At 39.2% G+C, this 26205-nt stretch overlaps 2 protein-coding genes and 1 non-coding gene across 6 annotated transcripts in view; 2 read left to right on the top strand and 1 right to left on the bottom strand.

Annotated features, from left to right (window-relative positions):
* The window catches only part of Lpxn (leupaxin), a 31686-nt gene extending 9603 nt beyond the window's left edge, over positions 1 to 22083 (bottom strand). The window contains exons 1-4 of one of the 2 annotated variants that reach the window (XM_075973591.1): positions 21871 to 22083; positions 14392 to 14549; positions 9253 to 9299; positions 1730 to 1829 (exon numbers count right to left, since the gene is read on the bottom strand). In XM_075973591.1, coding sequence (XP_075829706.1) covers positions 1730 to 1759 — 30 coding nt within the window. In that variant the 5' untranslated portion in view covers positions 1760 to 1829; positions 9253 to 9299; positions 14392 to 14549; positions 21871 to 22083. Of the gene's footprint in view, positions 1 to 1729; positions 1830 to 9252; positions 9300 to 14391; positions 14550 to 19778; positions 19877 to 21870 lie in introns of those variants that run through there. The other variant, XM_075973590.1, reaches the window with a different exon arrangement.
* LOC142851472 (small nucleolar RNA SNORA40) lies at positions 16530 to 16654 on the top strand. Its single transcript, XR_012910790.1, has one exon. It is a non-coding gene; the product is annotated as a small nucleolar RNA SNORA40 (small nucleolar RNA).
* A 915-nt stretch (positions 22084 to 22998) lies between the features above and the next one.
* Zfp91 (ZFP91 zinc finger protein, atypical E3 ubiquitin ligase) overlaps positions 22999 to 26205 on the top strand; it is a 30554-nt gene continuing 27347 nt past the window's right edge. For 2 of the 3 annotated variants that reach the window (XM_075973589.1, XM_075973587.1), the window contains exon 1: positions 23000 to 23474. In XM_075973589.1, coding sequence (XP_075829704.1) covers positions 23128 to 23474 — 347 coding nt within the window. In that variant the 5' untranslated portion in view covers positions 23000 to 23127. Of the gene's footprint in view, positions 23475 to 26205 lie in introns of all 3 variants that reach the window. The other variant, XM_075973588.1, reaches the window with a different exon arrangement.

Here is a 26205-nt window from a genome sequence, read left to right as displayed (position 1 = left end):
TGGGAGAAAGGAGACAGAGTTTAGGGGGAAGCCATGGAGCTGTTGGCAGAGACAGACAGGACAGAATTTTACCCAGTAAGCCACAGTCACGTGTAGATACACAGATTAAGATTAATGGAGATGGGTTAAAATATATGCAAGAGTTAATCAATAAGAAGCTAGAGCTAATGGGCCAAGCAGTGATTTAAATAAGTTTCTATGTGATTATTTAGGGGCTGGGTAGCCGGGAACAAACAAGTGGCCTTCTCACTACAGAGAGGTATCTATCCAAAAGATCAATGTCCAGAGACACCAAAAATAATTAATTTTACATTTGAAAAATAACTAAGTAAAAATATATCTGTATATTCTCTACATCTACGTCTCTTTGCTTACATATTCCAAAATATTTCCAGATACATAAAATGCAGTGTATACTGAAGACCTGCAGGGGGCAATATAGGACTATCTGGGAAAAATGATGGCCCTTGTACACTACGTTTTTGTACTTTTGATTTTGTGCAATGTATATGCATTCTTTAGTTTTAAAACATACATTTTAAGTTAAAATATAAACATACCAAGACATAATTTAAGAAGAAACAGTATAAATTTCCTAATTTGATTGTTTTTTTAGCATCATCAAGTGTGCAGCACAAGTCAATACACTCAACTTTAGTGTAGATGTTAGTTAGCTAACTACAGAGTATTAGCCAATAGAGAACCTTGTTTGTGACATTTATTCAACTGTCCCTCCAACAACTATGTATTACTTACTCACTGTGTGCCAGGCACCATGTGTGACGTGGGGAGTCTCATGCTGATACCGGCCCTGTATTCTTCTAGCATACACATTTTAACAGTCTGCCTTAAATATTCCATACTGATTTCATGAGTATGCACCTTAACATCCAACCAGATTTTAAAAGGTTGGATTCTCTGTGTTAAGGATTCTAGATCTGTGTCCTTGATAAATGCTTAAGACTCCTGATCTGTTTTCTGCTCTCTGTCAGTTTGATATTTTCATTTTACAAACAAGAAAAAAGAGCTAATTTTATCTCAGTATGATCTCAAAACTCATCTTTCTTCCCTTGGCCTCATTCGCTCTGTCCTCCTCAGGCACACATTTTTACTAGACCTCTGCATCATCATGCCTTCAGGGGAGCCTTTGCCCTAGGGATCTCTCCAACCCTTAACATTCTGTGTCCATCCTAAATCCCGTCACAACTGCTCTGACAAAATCTGATTAACCTTTCAAAATCCCTGGGCTGTGCTCCACTCATTTTGGAAAATCACCAACCTTTTATTCTAAAACCATTGCAGAGTTTTATGACTGGCTATACCATAAATACCCCAATCTCTTCCATATCAAGGCCTATACCATGTCACCATTAATATCCAAATGATTTTCTCTGCTGAATTAAATTTAATCTAGGAAAATGAACACCACCTTAGAATTCCACTACCATGCTAACTTGGTGTCTCTCTGGAGCCCAGACTGCATGCTCCACACTGCGCCCACCTTTGGAGCCCAGACTGCATGCTCCACACTGCGCCCACCTTTGGAGCCCAGACTGCATGCTCCACACTGCACCCACCTTTGGAGCCCAGACTGCATGCTCCACACTGCACCCACCTCTGGAGCCCAGACTGCATGCTCCACACTGCGCCCACCTCTGGAGCCCAGACTGCATGCTCCACACTGCGCCCACCTTTGGAGCCCAGACTGCATGCTCCACACTGCACCCACCTTGGACTGCATTTCACTCAGCTGGGCCATGAGCTCATCCAGCTGAGCAGCTGCTGATGTTTTAGGAGGTGGTACTGATTCTTTTGGCTCTTGGACCTCACTAGAGACAGAAGAAAAAAAGTTATATTAACATATAAAAACTCAAATAAATATTAAGTCCCATATAAGTATCAGAGGATATGATTTTACCTACAAACCTATTTGACATGAATCTAAAAATCAGAGACAGGGAGGATTTTAAAAATAGCTACTACTCTAAATGTTTAAATAAAGCCTCTCTGCATTGTGTATCTGTTTTTTCTTGACCACCTAAATAAATAAATAACCTATTTGTTCTCAAGTGTATGAAGGAAACTGCTAGACATGTCTCCAATTTCTAGATTCCAGGCAACCTTAAAACAGAGCTTTAAAGCCATAGCTAGCATTTTAATAGAAAATTTTAAAATTATAAGTCATATGCAATAAAAAGTTTTATAGGTAACCAAGAGATCTGAATAAACACTCCTCTAAAAATAACTAACAGTCATCCAGTATACAAAAAGGTGCTCAACCTCATTAATTATCAGGAAAATCCAAATCAAAGTTACTACAAGATACCACTTTACACTCATCATAGCATGAAGCAAATTCCAGCAAAAGAGTAGAGAAAGGAAAGCAATGTAATCTACCAGTGCTTTGCAGGTCGGTGTAGTCACCCTGAGAAACTATATGAAGACTTTCCAAAACAATGAAAACTAGAACTATCATATGACCCAGCAGTCCCTCTTCTATGAAGGAAAAAAAAAACCAATATACTATAAAGAATTCTGTGATCCTATGTCCCCTATAGTGTTATTTACATAGTCAAGATATGGAAATAACCAAAGTCTCTCTGCATGAATGAATGAATGAATGAATTAGGAAAGTTAAACTGATATGGATGACATAGATACTGGAATTCAATCTTAGAGAAGAAAGAGATCTTGATATTTGATTCAACATAGATAAGCTTAAAGGACATTGTACAAAAGGAAATAAGGTAAAAACATAAAACATCACATGATTGTACTTATAAGCATATAGAATAGAAAAAGGTTAAATAATAGAAAAATGGTTTTTAGAAGTGAGAAAGTAGACAAGAAATGAAATATAGGTCAGAGTTTTAAAAGTAGCAAAAATGAGTGTATAAATCTAATGTACAAGTTGGGGTTTATAGGTAATAAAATTGTGCATATATGAGATTACTACTAAATTTAAAATTTTGTTCATCTGCTTCATTATATAAGCTTAAGCACATTAATAATAACCTCAAAATCACCAATAACTCATCAGTGTTGCATTAAGGACAGAAGTCAAAAAAGCACTTCTCATTGGTGTCATTTGATCAGAGCGAGCCTACGTTTGAATTCTCTACTTTGCTCTTCTTGTGTCTTCTACTAAAGGGCTTCAGGTGTGTATTTCTTGAACAGCACAGAAAGCACTGCATGAATAAAGAATGAGGGATACATTACAAAATCTTTAACAGAGTTTTACAAAGTATTAAGTTACTAACTCAAACTGACCCCAACTGACCCAGATAATTAATAAACAAACCAATGTCTTCAAGCAATATCCATATGTTTCATTCAATATTTATGGTGGGTATTCATTTTATAAGGCTGCTATTGGCTTTTGTTCTGCTTTTAGCAAATGATTATCATAGCACACATATGCATTTTTCTTGGGTCAGAAGTACATAATTTAATATTACAGCCATGCATTGGCTTGGGTTACCAAAGTTGATTACAGGGGAAATTCAAGGCCACTAAGGTTGCTTGGTCTCTTTAAAGTAAAAGTATGCTAAACAAACAGGTTGACTATACAGCAGGATAGTAGTCTTAAGTCTTAAGTGACCCCAAGGTCAACTATTAAATCTCACTGTAAAATCCAGCAAAAGTTCCAATCTCTTAGAAAATAAGTGATATTTTTATTATAATACATTGCCACACTTCATTAAAGAAGTAATCATTCACTATATGTGTCCTATATATTATTGTGTAAACATTGAGTATGTACAATAAATCAAAGAGAAGACACACATAAATGGAGATGTATAATATGTGTCACTTTCCCATTTCAAAGTCAATAAAATTCCATAAAGATCCCAGAAGAATTATTTGAGCTATCAACAAGTTTATATTAAAATTTATAGGCTAGAATACCCAATAAAAACATTTTAAGGCTTAAAATGCTGGGCATGGTAACACACATCTATAATCCTTGGTGCTGTAAGGCAGAAAGGCAGGCAGGTCTCTGTGAGTTCCAAACCAGCCAAAGATACTAGACATAATCTCAAAAGTAACAAAACAAAAACAAATTTCAGAAGAAAAAGTTTTCCCCAATAGACATAACATTTTATAAAATAAAAGTAATTAGGAGAAAGCAATCATCATGCAATGCTTACAAATGACAATGATTAAATGTGTGAATGGTAACAACAAACAGATCAAAGGAAAGGAGTAGACTAAAAAAATTCAGGAGCAGACTCCTACACCAGTATAGATACAGTATGTTGCATGAGGCATTTCAAAGCGTTGAAAATATATTTAATAAACTCAATGAATGAAAATATATGTAGAACAAAATAAACTTATAGCCCTCAACATATCAAATACATGAACAAGAAAGTGGAACTGAATATATAAATGTTTAAAAACATTAAAATATTAGAAGGAAATGGATAATTATAAACAGAGACACTAAGGCATTTTAAACAAGGGAATAAAATTAAAAGGATGGGAACTAAAGAGAGCTCGGAGGTCAAGGGCACTCAGTGTTCTTGCAGAGGACCTAGGTTTGGTTCGCAGAAAGCACATGGCAGCTTGCAATGCCCTGTAACTTCAGTTTCAAAGACTCAAATACCCCCTTCTGGCCTCCATGAACATGAGAAGTACAGATGGTATGCATACATAAATGCATCGAAATATCCATGTACATAAAAATTAATTTAAAAGTAAACAAAAAGGAAATATACTAATAAAATCTACTTTCACAAATTATAGTTAAATCATATTCAAAATGTTTGTAAAACTTCTATAAGTTAAAAAAGCAAACCATGGAAAGATGAGTCACATTTTAAAATTGGGCTTAAGAAAGATGAACTTAAATGTTTATTATTAAAGATATGAATGGAAATTTTCAAAAGAAAATTATGCCTTCAATTAAACCTGCAAGGCTTGTTAATTGACTTGAACTTAAATGATTGTGGAGAAGTTGGAATGTGACAGGTCCAGAGCCTGACTGAAATTTGTTTGAGGCTGTATTTCGGCCCATAAACAGTCATTTCTTACCCACAATATATCCTAACAGATAAAATCTAGTGCAATGTTTCAACTTAACAAAATCTCAGTTGTCACCAACCAAAAGAGTACGAATACCTCAAGGAACAGCTGCCTGAGGACTCCAGGATGACAGGAAACCAGATGCCACTCCAGCCACACCTCTTGCTGAGCGTGAACCCACCAACTCCCAACTCTCTCCTCTCCCACGTTGCCCCTCTCCCACGTTGCCCATGCCCGCAGGAAGTAGCCAGAGTTGAGCCTTGAGCCATTGCCCCTTTGCCAAAAAAAGAGTCTGGAATGTTTGGTTAAAAGTGTCACCTAGGCCCCTAACATCCTTCTCCAAAAGAGTCTGGAAAATTTGGCTGGGGGCTTCACCCCAGCCCCCTGGCATCCATTCTGAAATGTTTGCTGGAAAGCTCCACGTCAAAGCCCCCTCCCCTGGAAGTTGCTTCAGTCCAAACTACCTCTGAGAAAGCCTGCCAAATGGTGACCACTCCCATAGGCCATTTAAACTGCCCCCCCAGAGAATGAACACGTGGTCTCCCCTTTTCCCTCTCAGGTGGTCATTCCGGTTCTCCTTTTGCCTCCTATGTGTTTGTTTTCCCAGGGGCCACCCAGGAGCACTGGCATCCATTAAATCTGGGCATCCTTTAATTCAGTCTGATTTGGTCTGACTGGGATTGTGTTGGCAGAGAGGCTTGTTGGTTGAAAAAAAAGCATTTACAATACAGGATTCTTGAGCAAATAAGTAAAACAGTCAAATTATGATTCATCCATTTACAAAATAGCATGCAATTGCTAAAATATGCACCTATTGGTTTAGATAAATGAAGACGTAATTCTAAAATAGGTTGTTAAACTTAGGAAGCAAGGTCTAGAGCAATATGAAAAACCCCCTGGTAGTCTTGTACTTGCATGGCAGGCACTTTACCAGCTAAGCTATCTCCCCGGCTCCAAATGTCGCTTTTTATCTGGGTCTTATTAGAAAAGCCGCCTCACCTTACAGTTGGAGAAAATGTGTTCATGTTCAAAAGAAAAATGTGCACACTCTATTAACTAGAATCCATGTGCAGCATATAAAGAGAAGGGGGGCATTGTAAAGATTCTCTAACATTAGCTGACTCAGAAGTATACTATTCTACAAAGGAAATGAAAACTTTGAAGAGCTGATGGTCACAAATTGGAGGCCCATTATAGGAAATATTCTTTAAAAGAAACTTCACATTAGACATATTTGATCTGTCCCTGGCCTTTTAAACAAAGCAAAAGTGCTTTGCTATGTCATGAGTCACAAGTTACTTTGTGATTCAGAGATTTTAATAATACAGATCACAACACACACATATTTGAAGGAATATAGAGAACATATACTTCCCAACAAAGGAGCTTCATTATCCTGAGTTCTCCTTTGTTTAACTCTGTTATATTTCATGAACGCTTCCTCCTCATTACCAGACCTGCTACTTTTGCTCATGTAACAGATATAAACTACTGCCATATTACTATTGATGTGCAGTGCTTAGAAACATCCAGTGCTGCAGTCACAGTCACTACAAAGCACACTTTCAAGGATTTCTGAGAGCAATGTGCACCTCATCTATGTAAACAAGAGTATATGGTGGGAACAGATGTGGGAATCTAGCTTCTCAGTTTAGCAGTCGGTTCATGGCTTGGAATTACAACTACCTTGGAAATTTATAGAAGTCTCACATAGTTATGGATGGATTTTATATCATCCTCCCCCACACACAGCCATTGTAGGTATGGCTTGGTAATGATAGTATACCAAAGTACTGCAATCCAGAAAATATAAGCACATTTGAGTAAACAAATGGAATTTGTATAGAAAATCAGTTATAAAGATGTGAGAGCTAATACGCAAAACAGATGACACTGGGATTACCTATGGCTGCAAGTCATCACCACCCCTAAGCTAAAAGAACAAAATACATGACATCATCATCAGAACTCAAGGTCTCTGTTCAGGGCACTAGAACGACAGCAGGCTATCATGCTCCAGCTGACAGAGATGCAGCTGCTGACAGAAACAATGGAAGGTCAAGGACCAGGACCAGGGCAAGTACCCTGCATTTTCCTAATATGCATCTGCTATTCTCTCCAGCATTTCTTGTTGGTCTCTGCCCATGACAGCCAACTGTCCTGGAGCCTGGAAAATCCAACCACCAGTGCCAGATCCCTAAAACATGAAAGGTTAGGCACTGGGACTCAAGAGGGATCCTAAGATGAACTGCTTTTTGCATATGAGATTCATTAAGGAATGCATTAATGCCACAGACAGACAGACAGAAGGCAGCACAGTGGGTCTCGGAGGAGAGTTCCTTATACATTTCAGGGAATGGGGGAGGTTCTATACCATATAACTGGTGAACAGTCCATGGTTTGTGCTTGCAGCCAGGCTATCTCTGATATCTGACTGGTATGTGTTTGTTGAGAAGTGGTCTGTTAGTGTCAACTTGTATATAAAATAAGCTATAAGCTTGGAGAGAGCAAGAATCAAGAAAAACAAGTTAAATAAAAGACATTTACAAAAATGTCCTGGCCCTAACTAACAGAGCAGAGACAAAAAAAAAAAAAAAAGTGACGGAGGCGCAATGCTATAAGGGGAGATGTCCATAAGATAGTGTCATGATCAAAGAACTGATTACAATGCCAGACATACTGGAAAATGGCTGCTGTTTGGACTTATTTTCATGTTACATATTTGAGCACTCACATGTCTACCTATTGATATCTTAATAAAATACACATTTGCTGAGGGCCTCTTTTTACAGGCACTGCTTTTCTTGTTGTTTGTTTTTTAACTGCAACAGTTGAGTAAAGAGGATGGAGAAGTGTTTACCCACCACCTCCTAGAGCTGGAATAAACAGGTAACGTGTATTATAAACTAGCTTCACTCCCACCACAGTAAAAGGTGACCTCAGTTGGGTGATGGTGACACACACCTTTAATCCCAACACTCAGGAGGCAGGGGCAGGCAGATCTCTGTGAATTCGAGGCCAACTTGGTCTACAAAATGAGTTCCAGGACAGGCTGCAAAGCATGACAGAGAAACCCTGTCTCGAAAAACAAACCAACACAAAAGAGACCTCAACAGGGAAGTTTTAAATGACTTCATGTACCTCATGTCATTTCCCTGTTTTAGCCTTTCGTGTGTGCTCTATGTGATATGATTATGAAATAATGAAGAGTAGCACTCTGTGCCAAGCACAAATCCTTAAAAGAGAGCCTAGGTTTTAAATAGAGAGACACAAAAGAGGTGGCCTTTCTGTCTTTTGTTTGTTATAACTACTGGTTCTGCTTTGACTAGAAAAATGATTTAGCAAATGAATCTATTTCATGTCTAACTTTTATTGTAAATGAAGGCTTTCTGTGCCACCGAGTCTCACAGCCACTTTTAAAATAACCACTCAGAGGTTTAATATTAATTATAAATGTTTGGCCAATAGCTCAGGCTTATTACTGGCTACCTCTTACATTTAAATTAACCCATTTCTATTAATCTAAGTATTGCCACATGGCTGTGGCATTACCAGTCTATTGGAATGTTTTTCCTTGGGCAGCTAGATGGAGTCTCCCAGACTCTGCCCTTCTTCTTCTGTATCTCTGCCTAGATTTCCTACCTGGCTCAATTCTGTCTTATCATAGGCCAAAGAAACTTTATTGAAAGCAATGCATATTCACAATGTACAGAAAGATATCTCACAGCATTTTATGAAAGGGATACCCTTCTACCACCTAAATAAATTTCAAGTAGATCTAGAAAGTAGAAGTGTTCACTCATTTGTTTGTGATGGACCGACCCTTGTTGTCTTCATGTAGCCCTGTTCCTGGCATTGACATTGATGGACCCTTGCTTAAGTTGTTTCAGGTGTATTATCTCTTTTGAGCACTTGTTGCATGATATGTGGAATTGAAGTGTCAAAACATCTGTTCTGACTCTGGAACTTTTTATTCTTTTCAGGTGATAAGGAAAATACAGAGACCCCCTCTCCCCCGAGTCTGGACACCTGTCTGGAGGAAAGATACATTGAGAAGCTGCCAAGTCAGCTTAGAAGGGTTCTGACTCTGTGTAAAGGCTCTGGCAAGAGACATACTATGGAGGAAGTCCAATAATAATCTTTACAAACCAAAATATTGTAATTTTTAATAAATTACCTAACAATTTTTAATTCTGAAATTATTTATTAGAAACCAAAGCATACCTGTAGACATTGGGCTCCTGAATATTGGTTGTATACACGAGCTGCACCTAAGACATACATGACAGAAAAAAGCAAAGAATGACATCTTCATTAGAATGTTGTTGCTTATCAAAACAGAGAGGGAGGGAGGTTTTTAGTTTCCAAAGAAGATAACTAGAATGGCATAGTGGTGCACACTTGTAATTCAAGGAATTGGGAGGCTGAGGAAAAGTATGAGTAGGAGATTAGTCTGGAAACAACATCAAGACCTTGTCTCAAAGCTAACAATAATAATAAGCAATAAAAGTAATAACTCATGTATTGTTTAAATGTTTCCAAAGGCAGGATTATCTTCTATCATGCAGAGCAAAACCAAATTATAAACAGAAGTTGGCGCCTGAACAAGTACTACCCTCCCTGCCTTAAAAAGAAAGCTCTAAAGAGATATATCGTCCTCAGATAGGAAGCATAAAATATGATGGCCCAGGGAAAAGCACTTTCAACACAATGGTGCCTAGGGGAAGGCTGTAACACAAACTTGCCTTATGAAAGGTAACAATGTATCAACCAAGATGTGGCTAGACAGAAATTCATCTATTTATCCACTGAACAGATACTTACTGAGTAACTGACATATTCCAGGGTTAGGATGTTATCCCCAAAACCACAAAATAAAACAATCACAGTAAACCAAATGATCTGGGGAATGTAGATGTATCTCAGTTGGAGGAGTATTTCCTAGCATCTACAAGGCCCTGGGTTCTAATCCCAGCATTGTATAAACTTGGTGTTGCGGTGTAATACTGGTATGCCAACACTTGGGAGCTGGACACAGGATCAAGAATTTAAACTCATTTTTCCCTACACAGTGAACTTGAACTCGGCCTAGCTTACTTGACACCCAACTTAAGAAAACAAAAACTAACTACTCCAGAGCTTATAGCCTATTGGCAAGAAATAGACATTAAAGTTAATCAAAGAGTAGCAAATAAGAAATGTGGATATAGTAGTGGTTATAAATGCAATGATAGAGAAAATCTCACTTAGTAGACAACACTTGAGAAATGACTTACAGGAAGCAAGGAAAGCAATCAGATATCAGGGTAATGTTATCCATGTGCAAAGAATAAATGGGAACAAGGAAGCCTGTGTAGTCTGTGCAGTAAAGCAGGGAAGGGGGCTAAATCTCCAAGTGGTAATCACACATATATTCAGCTCAAACTGAGATACTTATAAGGGAAAGGAGGTTTCAGAATTAATTCAATGTATTTAATTTAATAGATTTAAATTTTTAGAGAGGGGACAGAAGATGGAGGGAGGGAAGTAGGGAGGGAGTTAGGAAGAGAGAGGGAGACTGTAATCTAGTTCAGAACTTAAGCTCATGTCTCATCTTCATTAGTACTGATATTGCAAATATATGTCTCATAGCTTCCTAATGAAGTAAAATTCCTAGCAAACAACTTGGTTGTATTGTATTGGTAGACATTGATTAGACATCATTCTAATCAAAGTCAGGGTGTGGTGGCTCATGCCTTTATGCCTTAACCACTGCACTTGAAAAACTAAGGCAAAGAGCAAGCTTGCGGCCACTCTTTAGTGTTTTATTGTTATTATTATTATTATTATTATTATTACTTAAACATTGTAAACAGCATAAAAAAACAATTACTCTCAACATATAGTCACTTACTTTAATTGGTAACTTGGCTATAATTGGCTCTAACATTTTGATTTAGGAATTTTTCTTTAAAATGTTAATTTTTTAAAAAACAAAATATGTAGTGCTGTCACTTTTGAATTCGTAATGTTTTCAAAGCTGCATTTTAGGTTTGTGGACTAGAGACTGCTGTTACCTCTACCTTGGGCTTTTCTCTGGGGCATAGCGTAGAGATGTCATCTCTCTAATGCTGATGAAGCTGAACATTCAGGGCACATTCTGCCCTGTGGAACAAGTTCTAAATTCTATTTTCTCTACTAAAATGTGTAAAGACATTCAGGAAAATACCTTTTAATTAATTTTATTAGTACATAAAATAATGGAGTTCACTAGGACATTTTCATAAATGAATATTAATGTACTATGATTATATTTGCCTTCCCACCACCCTCCTTGTGTCCCCTTCACCCTCCCTCTGGTCAATTCTACTCCACAAATCTGTCTTTTGTCTTTAAATCATGTATAGAATACATCAGTGATATAAATAAATGCAGTATTTGTTTTCTTTCCATCCCATTACCTCTCTTGTATTCTTGCCCACCCTCAGGCTTTCTCCCTTCTCCTTTGTCCAAGACAATATTCCCACATGTCTTTGCTTAGCTACCTCTATTCACAGCATCTTTCTCCATTAATATTCTAATAATACCATGAAGTTGTCTCTATTTGTGATTTTTTTAATGTATTTTGTAAGGGATGGGTAAGACCAAAATCATTGTCTTCCATTATACTATTACATGTTGGTTTATAAATTTATCCAAGAATATAAAGCCAATAATCTATCAAAGTCAAGATGTTTTAGAATCACATTTTCAAATTAAACAATTGAGCCACATGAGCTCCCATCTCTTGGTATAAGATAGGGGAAAATGGAGTTGCTTCTTTTTCTTAAACTCAATTGAACATGATTGCAGATTGTTAAGAAGCACTTTTTCATTTTATATTGATTGAATAATTTGATTACAGCTCTCCTGCTGATTTTGCACACAGTGCACCTTATGCTTTATGAAATAAGGGTGGGATTATTATAAACCCAGAGAACATTTCCAACACATCAAGAAAATATAGTTGTCGTTAGATGTTGCTTTGAATTTCATATCACTCGTAGAAAAAAAAATGACTAGCTTGACATTTGCCAGTCTTGATAATTTTGGTTTTAATAAGAGAATGCTGTTGTTTGTTTTGATGAAGTCAAGAATTCTGTGCACTCCACAACAAGCTCCAAATTCATTTCTGCTCTGTTGGATTTAAACTGGTAAGAACATACTACCATGATGTTGTGTTCTACTAACAGTTTGTTTTCTTATTCTTACCAGAAGATTTTGCTGTCTTCAATACTTTTTCAACTCACTGTACTGACATTAGTAATGTTGCTTGTTTTATTTTTAACAGGAAAATTAACTTCCGGGGTTTTATTTTGATGCTGTATGTTAAGTGGAAAATAAATCAAAGAACTGAGAATGCTCTAATTTTCTAACCAACACCTCTAATGACAGTGACTCAAGACTGACATTTTTGATGGTTTTCAATGACAATCGACCCCTTCCACTTTACTTGTAAGCAGATGAAAATTAAAACTGAAAACAAGCAAAAAAAATGTTTACAAGAGTGGTTTGCTAGAAGTGGAAATGTGTATTTCACAGTGATCTGCAAATACACTTCCTGCAGCTGTGCATGGATTGTCATCTTCAGATACGTGCTTCAAAAATTAAGTATTAAATCTAAAGTACATGCTAATTTTTCTTCACCTTTTTTGTGTCTCCTGATATTTAGAAGAACAGTAACAGCTCTACTCCATTCCCACAGTGATTGGAAAATATCAAAAAATGTTTTTTACAAATTACACAGTCCTCATAACTGCTTTGAGAAAATAAAACCTAATGATTTTGTTTCTGCTCTGTTTTAAGCCAAGTGACAAACGAGTAATATTAAGATTTCTTATAACAAAAATAAAACACTGAGGAATTTACAAATACAAAATGCTTGAATAATGTTTACAATATAGTATTTGTGATGACAGAATACTAAATCCTATTTCCTGGACATCAACTTTATGTCACTAACCATGACTCCCTTATTATTTACTGTACCCAGATGTTCCATGTGTACATCACATGGACCACAGCAGGGTATGATTGGCAGCATACCAAGTGGTCAGCGGATTTCTTCTGCTACCACCTAAACCACAGAAGTTAGCCTATGTTTGCACTCTCAGACTTCACAGTCATCTCCCTGAACACTGCCATGAAAGGGTGACATTACTGAGATTTTGTGTGAACAAGATCAGAAAGAGTCATTATTAGTCACCTTTTGGTATTAGTCATAATCATATTAATATGTTAATGCAAATACTAATAATAAAACTTCAAAAACAACTGAAAATGTTACATCAAAGGAAATTAATGAGAAGTCAGGAAAATAAGCAAAAGCTAAGGTCTATTGCAGGCAAACAAAGATATGGTCATCCACAAAGATCAGTGCCAACATTGTGGCTTTTACTGCAAATGATAGGAAATCACTGCCATAGTGAGGGTAAAAGAATGTCATGGTCTCTCTTAAGACAAGGTTCTATGAGGCTCCTATGAAATAATAAAGTGCAAGTGTCTATGCAGGAGAATATTAGGATGCTATGGCTATAGTTTAAGACTTTCAGCAAGCAAACACTCTCTAGTAAAGAGTCAGATAAGCAGTCTCAAGAGAAGTTGGAAAGTGCCTATTCCTGCATTCAAATTCCAGTTCTGGGATACTCATTCTATATGAGTACCCAAGAAGGAATATCAGAACATTATAGTTTATAAATACCAGCTATGAAGAACATCCACTCAGTGTCTCTTATACTAATTGCATTCTCATTAAGTAAGCATTTTTTATAATAAAGGTTTGTGCATACTGATCCAACGGAAGAGAATACACACCTCAGCAAATACAAACTTGATAGCTTTAACACTTAATCATAAATTAACACACCAGATTTCTGGGCTTTAAAACAAATCATCTCTGGAGGATTTAGTTTCTTCATGGTGCCTGCTAAGAGCTAGATGAAAACAATTTCTGAATCTATTCAGCAGAAAAGATCAATGAATTAACTGCTGTAAGTCACCCCCAAAGATTTGTCTAAACTACCCAGTGATCTTACTGGATGTGACTCTAGTCACGCTGTAACATGGCAGTTCTGGTAGCCAGGAAACAGCATAACAATAACCAGCATGAATGAGGCAATATTACGCTACTGTACCTTTACTAGAAAAAAAAAATTTCAAAGACATATTCTATGGTCATTTTCTCAATTCTCCTCTTTCCAAAAGCAACTATCTTTAAATTAATACTAAACTGATACTTTCTTCTATCCTGAATATATGTGTCTCCTTTAATATAAGTGGGATACAATTAACTTTCAGAAGTGCAATCAAATATTGTCTACAATACTACAAAAGATAAAATGTTACCTTCAAGGGACTTGTGTGACTCTGAGATGACAAGGTTTTTGGACTTTCGGGAAGCTTGCTCTCCTGTTTGGATTGCTGATCTGGGTGACAAGAAACGGGCTTTGCATATGCATCACTGTCCTGGAGGGTAGAACGTTCCAATTCCTCCAATAAGGCATCTATATCACAAGAAACAAAGGGAGCACAATGTAGAATTTGTGAGTCTCCAGAATTATTTTCTTCTTAAATACTCTCTTCTTGTTTTGGAAGATAACAATTTGTAAATCCCTCCCTCCCTCCATACCTGACTTCAGGATGGTGACATGTCCGAGGAGATTACATTAGGGTCTGTTTGATAGTTCCTATAACTGCATTCAATTTCATAGACTCTCTACAACTTAACTTCTAGGTATTGGTTTTTAACCAGTTGGGTAGATCACACACACACACAAATACGCACACCAAAAAAAAAAAAGAACAACTATGTATTTCATATTAGAAAAAATAAGGTTTTTCAAAATATACCAAGAGGCAAACATTCTTTTTCTTTTATACACTCATACAATATATCCCAAGTACAGTAGGGAGACAAAACATTAATCCTGATTTTATTTAGTCTAATATCTCAAAGATTAGCCCAAGAATATAACAACAACCAAAAACTGGTAAGTATTACTGGGTTTTTGGTGGTGGTGGTGGTTTGTTTGTTTAGATGCAACAGGAGAAAGAGGTTGGGGAAACAAAGAGAAACTAAAGCATTGCACAATCAAGGAAGATGTAGCAATCCAAATAATTGAGACTTCTTTTGCAGTTTTCTTGGGAAAATGCCAATAGACTTCATAAGCATTTTGCTAGGACCTTCCTGTTGCAATGTCATTAATCATAACAATTAATGAAAATTAGCCAATGCCAATTACAGTGTATGAAAAGTATTATCCTAACACTTTAAGATGGAGGACATTACTGTTCTCATTTCATATCCAGGAAAGAGTGTAGCTCTCCCAGGCTCTTGAGTACATGAGCAGAACTCCAAGGGGAGCTATGTGAGCGCCCCTCAACAACATCAATGTTGTAAACTTTTAAGTTGAAGTTGCCATCATCATTAGGTCGTCTGAGTCATCTTAAGCACAGCATGTTCTCTGAAGTTCCTTTCTTCATCTACATAATCACGCAATTGGATAGAAGAGTATTTTTCAAGTTGCAAGTCAAGATATTTTAGTGTCTTTTTTAGAATTTAGGGGATTTTAAAAATACATTAGCTTTTATAAACTTGCAAAGCACTAGATTGTGGGGTTTCTAGGGACCTGTCTAGTTCTGAAATTCTCATATAAAGAAAATGACCTTAACATGCCATTAAAAAAACAAACATGTTCTTCATATTTAGAGAGAACGGGGTTTTAATCTGTCTAGTTTTTAAGAGAGGCTGTCATAAAGCAACTTGGCCTGCAAATCACTCAGTGATCTAGGATGGCCTAAAATTGATGATCTTCCTGCCTCCACTTCCTGGGTGTTGAGATTACATGAGTGGCCAGCATGAGCAGCTCAAAAGCTGCCTTACCCACACTGTCTTCCCTCTTTACAATGCTGAACCAGGAACTTATGTATACTAGACCAAAGTATGTTAATGTGCCACTAAGCCACATCCCCAGATTAAGGATCAGTATTTCTCAATATTATAAGGAAGATGTAATCCGTTTTCACAAAAGAAATATTCTGTAGAACTTTCTCAATCATTTATATCTCAAAATTTTGACCTTTAGTACACTATTTCAGAAATAACCGAACTGAGCCGGGTGGTGGTAGTGAACGCCTTTAATCCCAGCACTTGGAGACAGAGCAGCAGATAGATCTCTGTGAGTTTGAGGTCAGCCTGGTGTACAAGAAAAACCCTGTCTTGAAGAACAAAAAAAAAAAAGAAAAGAAAAGAAAAGAAAGAAAGAAGGAAGGAAGGAAGGAAAGAAAGAAAGAACGAACGAACTGAACTGGACTAGCTAATCTATTTAGGCCAGACTGTTCTTCAACAAATAAACTAACAAGAGAAAAAAAAACGACAGCAGAGGTACATATATAATAAAAGAGACCAAGGAGACATGTAACTAATTTTAATTTAGGTCATAACTTTAATTTAAAAATTAGATCAATCAATAATACTGATTGATAGTATTTGTGTGAGATTTTGCCGAACTTGTGATCAAAGCTTAAAGGCAAGTGCAAAAATAAATCCTCTTTGGCAATTCAGAATTCAGTACTCAGCATGAGTTTTACATGCATAAGACAGATGATCAAAAAAATGAAATTTAAAAAAATATTTAACACTGCATAGCCAATAATATTAAATGCTAGCATTTTAGGAATGTGAAATAACATTAAAGTGACTTCAATTAATTTTAGGTGTGATAATGTTATTTCATGATATTGAGGAACCAACATTAAGATTATTAGCTATTGTGGGTGTGGTACTGTTAATATGGTTGTTTCTATAAATATATATATTTTTATGTAGTATATTAAGGCTGAAATATTTGCAGATAAGAAATTTAATGTTTGAAATTTCTTGAAAATGATGTGAAATAAGATTGTCAAGAACTAATGGTTGTTGAAACTGAGAAGGCTTAGATTTCATTAAAATATTTTCTTTATTTCTGTATATTTTTAAATTCTTTACAATGAAAGGGTTTAAGAAAACAAAACTACAAAGCAAAAGTTTTATCTTAATTTTATTAATTCTGAACTCTGGATTTCAGAATTCCAATATTTTATTCTCTACCTGTTAAAACAGAATCATTCTCTTTTCTATTTTCTAAGTTTTGATCTAATCAAAATTCAAAGGCCTTCCTGGATTAATAGAATCAATCTATACTAAAGAGTATGAGACAGGAGTATCATTCAGCAAAAATATGAAGTAATCTTTAGAAGCATCTGCTCACCAAATCTATTAAAACTCTCCTCTCAGCTCCTGAGTTAACAGGAGTCTCACTTCCTATTTCCAATGAGTACACATTTCACCAATACCCTGAGTCTACTCATTCTGCTTCGTGCAGATTCTACAATTTAAATTGGATGACTAATTTTGGTGTGACTAATATAAGATACTTGGGCGAGTGAAATGGACTGAAAACTGCCGCTCATCTTCCTAGTCCTTGACCTGCGGAGTTAAATATCAACTTTCACCCACATGTGAAGTCTTCTGTGGGTCTCCACAGGTTATAATGATCTCATCCCTAAATTGCAAAGATTTAGGTAAAACCTAGGTGAAGGCATGCTACTAACATCCAACGCAGTACTGGAGAGAGAGAGGATTTGCCCACTGAGTCAACCTGTCCTTGACACAATTTCTACAGAAGTAGAAAGAAAATTCCACCCCAAATCTTTGGGGGTAGCTAGTTTGTTAAGGCAGGGTCTTGCTCTAGTCGAAGCAAACCTGGAACTAGCTCCAGCCCAGGTTGGTCTCAAACTCTGGGCAGTCCTCCGAACTAACCTCCCCAGTGCTCAGATCACAGGGGTAAGCTCTTGTGCCTGGCAGATACTTTCTGCCTTGTGTTTTGTTGGTTTTTTGAGACGGGGCCTCACTATATAGCCCTAGCTGACCCAGAACTTACAATGGAAACCAGTCTAGCCTCAAATTCATAGAAATCTAACTGCTTCTGCTTCCCGCGTCTGGCTTTTTGAGATAGGCTCTTACATAGTCTAGGCTGGTCTCAAATTTTCTAATAGCCAAATACAGCCTTAAGCTTCGGAGCTTCCTGCTTCCACCTCTGAGCTGGGATTCCAGGGAGGCAGCGCCACATGCCATGCAGATGGTGACATTTTGAAGAGACTGCTACTGTGTGGCCATCAGCAGTCCATTGACTTGTAGCTAACTGAATCACCTACACAGTTGGCTCTCAAAACTGCATACTTTCTACATTTACATTTAGATGTCCCTAAACAACTATCGTCCTCAGAATACAGAAAAGTATACTTTAAAAAAATGTTATTACTCCATTGGCTACCAAGGCAAACACACTTCTAACATAGGAGAACAATTCGTAAAATTGTCATTAATTGCCCTCTTAGTGTCAGATGCTCCCGAAGGTGAGCAGGGTATTTTGTTTTTCTTTATTTAAAGAAAAAAGTAATACTTATATTAACATATTTTGTTTTTGCTGTATTAGTTCTTTTAACTTTTTTAACTAAATTTGAGTAAAATTTAATATCCATAAAACAAAGCAAAATAAGATCCCCTCTGAAAACAAAATGGTAAAACTCCATGGAGAAATGCAAATTCCCTCAATACCCACACAAGATATGCTTGCGGCAAATTCTCAGAGAATAAATAGCCAATATTATATAGAAAAAGAATCTGGATTCTACACCAAATATATAGCTTTTACCAGTCTCAAAATACACTTTCTTGCCAAAAAAAAAAAATCGGCATTTACTAAACACCCCCTTTTTTTCCATAATTAATTTCTCTCCCCTTCTTCTTTTCTCTGTTTCTCTAGCCTTAAAAGTATAATCTAAATAATTCTTTATAAGCAAAATGTACACACTATGAATTTTATTACTGGCAGTTTTTGCAAAGCTACAAACACACAATGTTGAATAAATACAGCTTGAAAAGAGGTGAAAGTTAGTAGCTTGATGTTAGTTAGTAGCTAGCTGTAAATAAAGAAGTGAATGAATGAATATTGCCAAAGTGTATGACATGAATCCCAAGGAGGCAGATTTACAGTTCCAAAGCTTTGAAATCTGTGATTTCTCTGGGCATGGTTAGCTGTTTACACTTTCACCATTGCTTTCATGACCTAAGAGTTGAAAAACAGGACTGCATTTCTGGCCAAGTACTCTGCTCCTTCAAGATTTCTCTGAACAAAAAGCCAACAAGAGCCACTACAGTGCGGATACCTCTGTAGTCTAAACTATAGAGAAATGAAAGCGTTCCGGCCTTTCTGCAGCCTCTACAGACCCTTTCCTCTGCACGGTTATCTTATTGCTCTTCCCCTCTACTCTCCCGTTTTCTTCTTTGTCCTTTCCCTCCTTCTCTTCACCTATTCCCTCTCCCTTTCCCAACTTTGTTTCCTTTTTCTCCCAAAATCGTATTTTCACGATCACCTAGATCTGGAACCACGCTATGATCTCCAGTAGCTGCCAAGAGGGGAAGCACTTTCAATTACTTTTCCTTCTAAAAGTGCTTCTCTGGGTGTCTGCTCTGTGGTTAGCTCTCAACTATCTGCCTCTGCAAGCAGAGACCCCATTGTTCCCCCAACAATCAGAGTTCCTCCTGCCTCATGCTTGTGAGGACAGAAGTGAAAACAAATCTTTTAACACTGTCCTCAGTTCAGCTAGAACACAGCTCATCACACATGGGGATGGATGAGAACCAAGTCCACACTTCCTTAGAGCATCTTCAAAAGCCCCTCACTCACCCAGCTCTTCCATTGTCTTACACCCACCGCCGGCGCTCTAGCCCTGAAGACTGTGAACTGCTTCAGCGTGTGGTGAAGAAGGGGACCACAACGGAACTGAAGAAGCCAGGGCAAAGCAGCTTCTATGACCCTTTTTGGTTCCTGTATTTGCTTAGCACTTCCTCACTTTTGATTTGTCCAATTTTTTCTTTTCTTTTCTTTTCTATTAGCTCAGTTTTTTAAAATAGTGCTGACAGAGAAAGGCAAGTTGTGCAAGACTGAGGTTTTGATGCTACATTGGTCAGGGTGGTTATGGAGACTTTAAGTTGATGTTTCAAAGTTTACAACACATACTACATACAAGGCCTTACTTTTTCCAAGTTCAAGTATCCCACTGCCCACTGCCAACTCCCCCGCCAAAACTAAAGGACCATGGAAGCATGGCTCCTCCCTTAAAATTTTTGATTAGACAGCACCAACTGCATTTCACGTTCTCTATTTTCTTATTCAGAAGTCATGAATTATAAGTTGTAACTGCTGTATGTGTGTGCTTACAAAAATCTTAAACGCTTACATGTGTTTAACTCTCAAACTGTAATTTAAAAACTTTTTAAAATTACATTTGTGTGTGTGTGTGTGTCTGTCTGTCTGTCTGTCGACACTCATGAGTTGTGGAAATCAATTTTCTCCTTCTACCACCTGAGTCCCACAGACCAAACTCATCAGACTTGTCAGCAAAGTGCCTTCATTGGTTGAGCAATCCACCAGCTCAGATTACAAATTCTTTAAAGTTGAACAGAAGCGGGTTCACTTTTGAGTTCTCTAGTACTGGATTATATAGTTATCTAAAATGCAAACATCTACAGGCGAAGGAAGAATCAATCCAGAAGATTTAAGATACTAGATGCTAAAATCTGAATTATCCAAAATCCCAGTTCAGTTCACATAGCCTTGTAACAATTTTTTCAAAAAATGAGCCAGGTCAACTTTTCATTTTATCCCTGTGTCTTAGTTTATCTCAAAAGGAAGAAAGCACTTAAAACAGGCCCACCTTGAGAAGACAGTACATAAAGAACTATAATTATGGTCCTGTGAAGTAGGTTTTGTCCTGGTTTCACCAGTAGTGAAACAGGCACAAGGAATAGTAACTGGCTAAAAGAACAGAATAAAGTGATAGCCTTGCTACTTGCTATATAAACCAGTTTTAACTCAGTATGTTCTCTTTCATCTACAGTACAGTGAGCATTTCTTAAAGGAATGCCAGTCGTTCTCCTACCTCTTTTTAAGAGGCTTGGTTTTTGTATTTTTTTGTATAAGTAGCCATTGGATGTCAGTGCTGTTCCAAACGTGCTCATTGCAAATACAGCTTGAAAATGCGTTCCTACTCAATACTGTCCATTTTTACAACAGAAAATGACACTAGTCCTTTGAAAGAGTCAAAGACTCAATACAGACTATAAAACATTTGCTTTATCTATGTGGCAAGTGGGCCAAATGCTGTAAAGGACAATGGATTTTACTTCATGTTTGCCGTTTAATGACTAAAGTAAAAATCGGAATTACATCTCCAAACTTTGTATCTTCATCGTCTTGTGAAGACTTTAACTGGGGATGTTTCCATTTGCAAGGGGTAAAGAGTCCCCTCAAGTTGTTCTCCGATTACAATGTATCAAAAGGAAACTAAGGACTGCAAACAATGTATAAAACGGGAAGAAATGCCGACACAATGTATGAGAGGGAAACCAACACAAGAGGCCGAAGAATCCCCAGCTGCGGCTTAACAAATGGAAACCCCCTCCCCGCCCCCCTTTACCCATCAGGAAGGTACTTAGTTGCACACGCTAGACAAAACCAGCTATTCTGACTCCGCTTCCTGTGCTGCAGAAACATCTACAAACCGCAAAGGCGTGCAGCGTTGAGGCGGAGAACATGACAGACCAGCAGCTTCTCCGCATAAATCACTGGGAGTCACGCTAACCCTCTCTCTCTCTCCAGCTCAAGGACCACAGTCAGCGCCAGTCCGTGCAGCCCAGTTCCAGCTAGGAAACAACCTTCCAATTCGTCCCTACGGGGTTTATTGAAATTCAAGTGGCAGAAGCCGAAGGTCCCTGACCTCCAGGGTCTCACGGCTGAGAGGGTCAATGCAAGATGGAGGAATGACAGCAGGTCGCAGAGGAGACGAAGTAGGGACTGTGACGAGGGCACTTCGAAGAGCTTACACAGACGCCAGTTTAACAGAGTGAAGGAGACTGCCCTCTCCGGAAACCCTAGCCAGTAATTGACTCAATATTTGTGCCAGTTTTACGCAGGCGTTGAGGCCTGGCCCGGAAGCAGTGCCTCTCTGGGACGTAAAACGTAAACTCTCCGGAGTGTGACTAGCAAACTACGTTTCCCGTGGTGAATCGGGCAAAAACTCCCAGACTTCCCTCGGCCTCTAGTTTCCTATCTTTTCCCTGGAAGCACAGACTAATGAGGACTTCGTCTCCCAGGATGCTGCGGGCTAAGTTAACCCTGCGCATGCGCGGCCCGACTATCCCGCGCTGTTCCCTTAACCCCGCCTCCAGCCTACCGCCGCCATTTTTTCAGAGACTTTCATCCGGCAACGGACGGGGCCTTTTTTTCTTAAAGGAGAAGCGGCAACTCAAATAATTTACCCCTTCTCCCCGCGAGAGCCGGCGGCGCAGGGGACAGAAAGGCCAGAGCAGGAAGGTGGGGGTCCTGGTGGAGGCGGGACCACGTCCCGGCCGCTTGTTAGCCTAGCGAGAGCCCCTGAGGAGGCAAGGGCGCCTCTGGGAGGCAGGTGCGCGCGCAGCCGCCGGGGGAGGGGGGGGGAGATGCGCGCGAAGCGGGCCGAGGTCCGTTTTGTCCTCTCCGCGCCCCGCGCCCGCCCTGCCCTTCCCACCGCCCCTAGCTGGGGCTGAACGCCCGGGGCGGGGGAAAGGTCACTTTGGGATTGTCGCGAGACGCAGCCGTTTAACGGTGAGAACGGGCGCGCGGGGAAGGAAACCTCGCGCTCTCCCTCGGAGCCGTTTCCTGATTGGTTGAAGGGAGGGGTGGGGGAGGGCACTGAGTGCGCTACACTGAGTCCGAGACCGTGAGGGGCGGGGCCCGGAGGCCGACCCTCCTTCCCGATTGGTCCATTGCTTGCCTCTGCGGGTGCGCGTGTGCGCGCCGCCGGCGGTCGCGGGCTTGAGTGGCAGGGGGCGCGGGTGGGGGGGGGAGCGCCCTCGGAGGGGCGGGGGGAGAGAGGTGCTTGGGAGTGAGAGGGAGCGGGACTCTCCGGGAGCCTAGGGGGGGCGGGGGGAGCTGCGCCGCGGGCGCCGCCGCCTCCGCCGCCTGGGACGCAGGGGTGGGGGACGGACGAGCCCCGATGCCGGGGGAGACGGAGGAGCCGCGATCCCCGCAGCAGCAGGACCAGGAAGGGGGCCAGGCAGCGGCGGCCGACGCGGTTTCGGACGAGCCCCGGCCCGGCGTGGCGGCGGCGGCGGCGGCGGCGCCTGCAGGGACCGCGAGCAGCCGCGTTCTGAGGGGAGGTCGGGACCGCGGCCGGGCCGCTGCAGCCGCCGCCGCCGCCGCTGTGTCCCGCCGGAGGAAGGCCGAGTATCCCCGCCGGCGGAGGAGCAGCCCCAGCAACAGGCCTCCCGACGCCCCGGGGCAGCAGCTCGCGGCCGCGAAGCCCCCGTCTCCTGCTCAGGGCAAGAAGAGTCCGCGACTCCAGTGAGTAACTGTCTTTGAGGCTTTGGGGAAGACCCCCCTCTGATCCTCGCTACCCTCCCGGCTCCCGTAGCACCCGCTCCACGTGACACCCCGCTTGCTCTGCCCCCTGCCGGCTCGGCACGCCAGATGTCACGCCGCTGGCAGCCGTCCGCAGCCTGTGGCCGGCAGCCCACGCCCGAAGTCACTCTGCAGGCTGCATGCCCTCTGCCTCCTCAGTCCTCTGGCTTTTGCGCCCCCTTTGTCAGCCTATGGCTTCCAGTCTTCCCACAGCCCCGTGAGGAAATCCAACAGCACCATTCTAGCCCTCGAGAGTGTTTTTGCCCGACCTTATTAACTAGCTTGCGAACCACTTAAACATGTCCCCTTTCTCGTCCCCCTAAATCGTCACGTTCATTTTTGTCCTCAGGATGAAAACTTGCTGTGCATAACCAAACTAGATGTGTAGTACTTTTTCTTTATGCCTAGATTCTGACGTAGGTACTTCATTCTTAAAATTTGATTGATCTGAATTACTACTTTGAACTAATAGAGGCCCTTAGCAGATGGCCAGGAGCTTAAATATTTTAAATTGATTAGAGTTAAAAATAGTTAAATACATGAGTTCTATAAGTTACACGTTTTAATCAAATTAGCTATTCATTGTTAGCAATTTTATGATTTACAAATGGGAAAGGGGGCAGAGAAAATCAAAGGGCAGGGATTTTTTTCTGTTTCAGATAACCAGCAACCTTCCAGTAGAGTACAAATCAAGTAGGGCTTGACTTACCTTGGACTGGGAACATTTATAAAGCTTAAAAACAGTCCTATTTCAAAATTAAATTACAAATTTCTGATTACAAATTTTTAAACTGAATTAAGAGTTGTAACTGCTGTATGTACGTGCTTACAAAAATCTTAAACGCTTATATGTATTTAACTCACAAACTTGAAAAGATGTAAATCATTAATTCTAATTGAGCATAAATTTCGTAGACAAATTCTTTATGTGTATCTTGGTTTCTTCATCTGTGCGCAGTTATACTGGGGGAGGGGGGATAGCTTTCATGACTTGAGTTTGTGTGTATTAAATACATTGTGGAACCATTTCACACAGTGTCTCACACAGTAAAACACCGAATTCACTCTGCTGTGTTGAAAAGTGGTGCCCTATCAGAGACAGTACTTTGTACTGGTGTTTTTGTGTCGGTTTTGTAAAGTTGCGTGCTTTTCTATTATCTTACATAAACAAGTATTTTAGATTTTTTTTTAACGTGGCACTTGAGAGTAAAGTAATCTGAATCAAATTAAATTATATGTAGAGTAGTGTCTTACTTTTTCCTATGTGGTAGAAGTACTGATGGACATTTTGAATCCCACAATATAATTAATTGTGGAAGCAGTTGATCTGGGATAAATATGATTGCTTGCTTGGTTGGTTTTTGATCACAGTGTTTGTTGTGGAGGGGAAGAGGCAATCTTAATCTTTCTTCTCATTTAGTACTATACATAGTTAGAATGATCTTTACATTCTTTTGCCTTCAGACTTTTCCCTTGGTCGTGTATTTAAGATTATACAATTTTACATTCTTAAAAATGAATTTTCATTTTTATTGCACATTTTACTTATTCAATAGTGGCTTACACATCAGAGAAATCACAACACAGTTTCAGCTCCGCAGTTCTTGTTTGAAAAGTAACTGGGACTAGTATTCTAACTCCTTTAAGCATTAGAAAATTAAATTAGACCTGGTCTTGTCTTCAAGGACCTTGCTGAGGAAGGGAACGTTGATTAGCACTCATTAAACTCGTGTGCATGGTTTGCAGATGGTCAGTGACATCATTGTTTTTGAACTCACTTTTCTATTTAATCCTTTGAGACACGCAGTTTTGAGGGTCAGTACTGAACTCTGACCTTAATTAATCTCTTCCAAATGAAATAACATTTAAAAAGGAGATAAGAAATTTAATCTCTCTATTAATTTGTTCTTTTTAGATCTTTCCCTCCCTAGTTACTTTTTCATCCATTTTCCATATTCCTGCTTTTTTGCCTACAAAATCCTATGGAATTGGGTGTTGACCTGTATTTCTTTCTCCCAGTTAGAAACAGAAAAATGTACAAAATTGTTTAAAATATCAAAAACATAGATTTGGATCAACTGAAATGTGTATTACTAAATTATATAGTGGAAAAAAAGCTTGGACTTGATGTTCAGACTGTAAATGTGATCTGTCAGCTTTTACTACTCTCTGGCTAAGTGACCCTGAACAAGTCACCACATCTTGAGAGCTGTTCCTCAGGAGGTCTACAGCTGAATAATGGGTTGTACTTTCATAAACTTGAATGTATAACAACTTAATTCACATCGAAGTTTTTGAGAATTAAGATAATACAGTTTCAGTGAGTATGTTCTGGAGAGAGGCATAAAGTTAAATGCTAGTTTCATACACAAATTACCTAAATGGCTAGCAGTTAGTAATTTAAATTCAATTTGTACAAAATTTGTGTTCATGTTAAGAATTAAGCTCATCGTTCTCTCTGTTTTAGCTGTGATTCTTGTTTTAATTGTGGATATGCTTCAAGAAGCATGTGGTGGTACAATAAGTCTAAGAATATGATTTTTATCCTTTGACTTACTTCTTACGTGTTTTATTTTTCCTTTTTGATGTGTTTCGTTGTTTGTGAGGTTTTCTGCTTGTTTAATTGCTTCCTTGAAGATGGGGCATCACTATGTAGCCCTTGCCTGGAACTTTG

This window comes from Microtus pennsylvanicus, chromosome 5, assembly GCF_037038515.1.
Source record: "Microtus pennsylvanicus isolate mMicPen1 chromosome 5, mMicPen1.hap1, whole genome shotgun sequence".
Lineage (NCBI taxonomy): Eukaryota > Metazoa > Chordata > Mammalia > Rodentia > Cricetidae > Microtus > Microtus pennsylvanicus.
The sequence above is the reverse complement of the archived record's forward strand: the minus strand, read 5'-3'. Positions and strand labels throughout refer to the sequence as shown.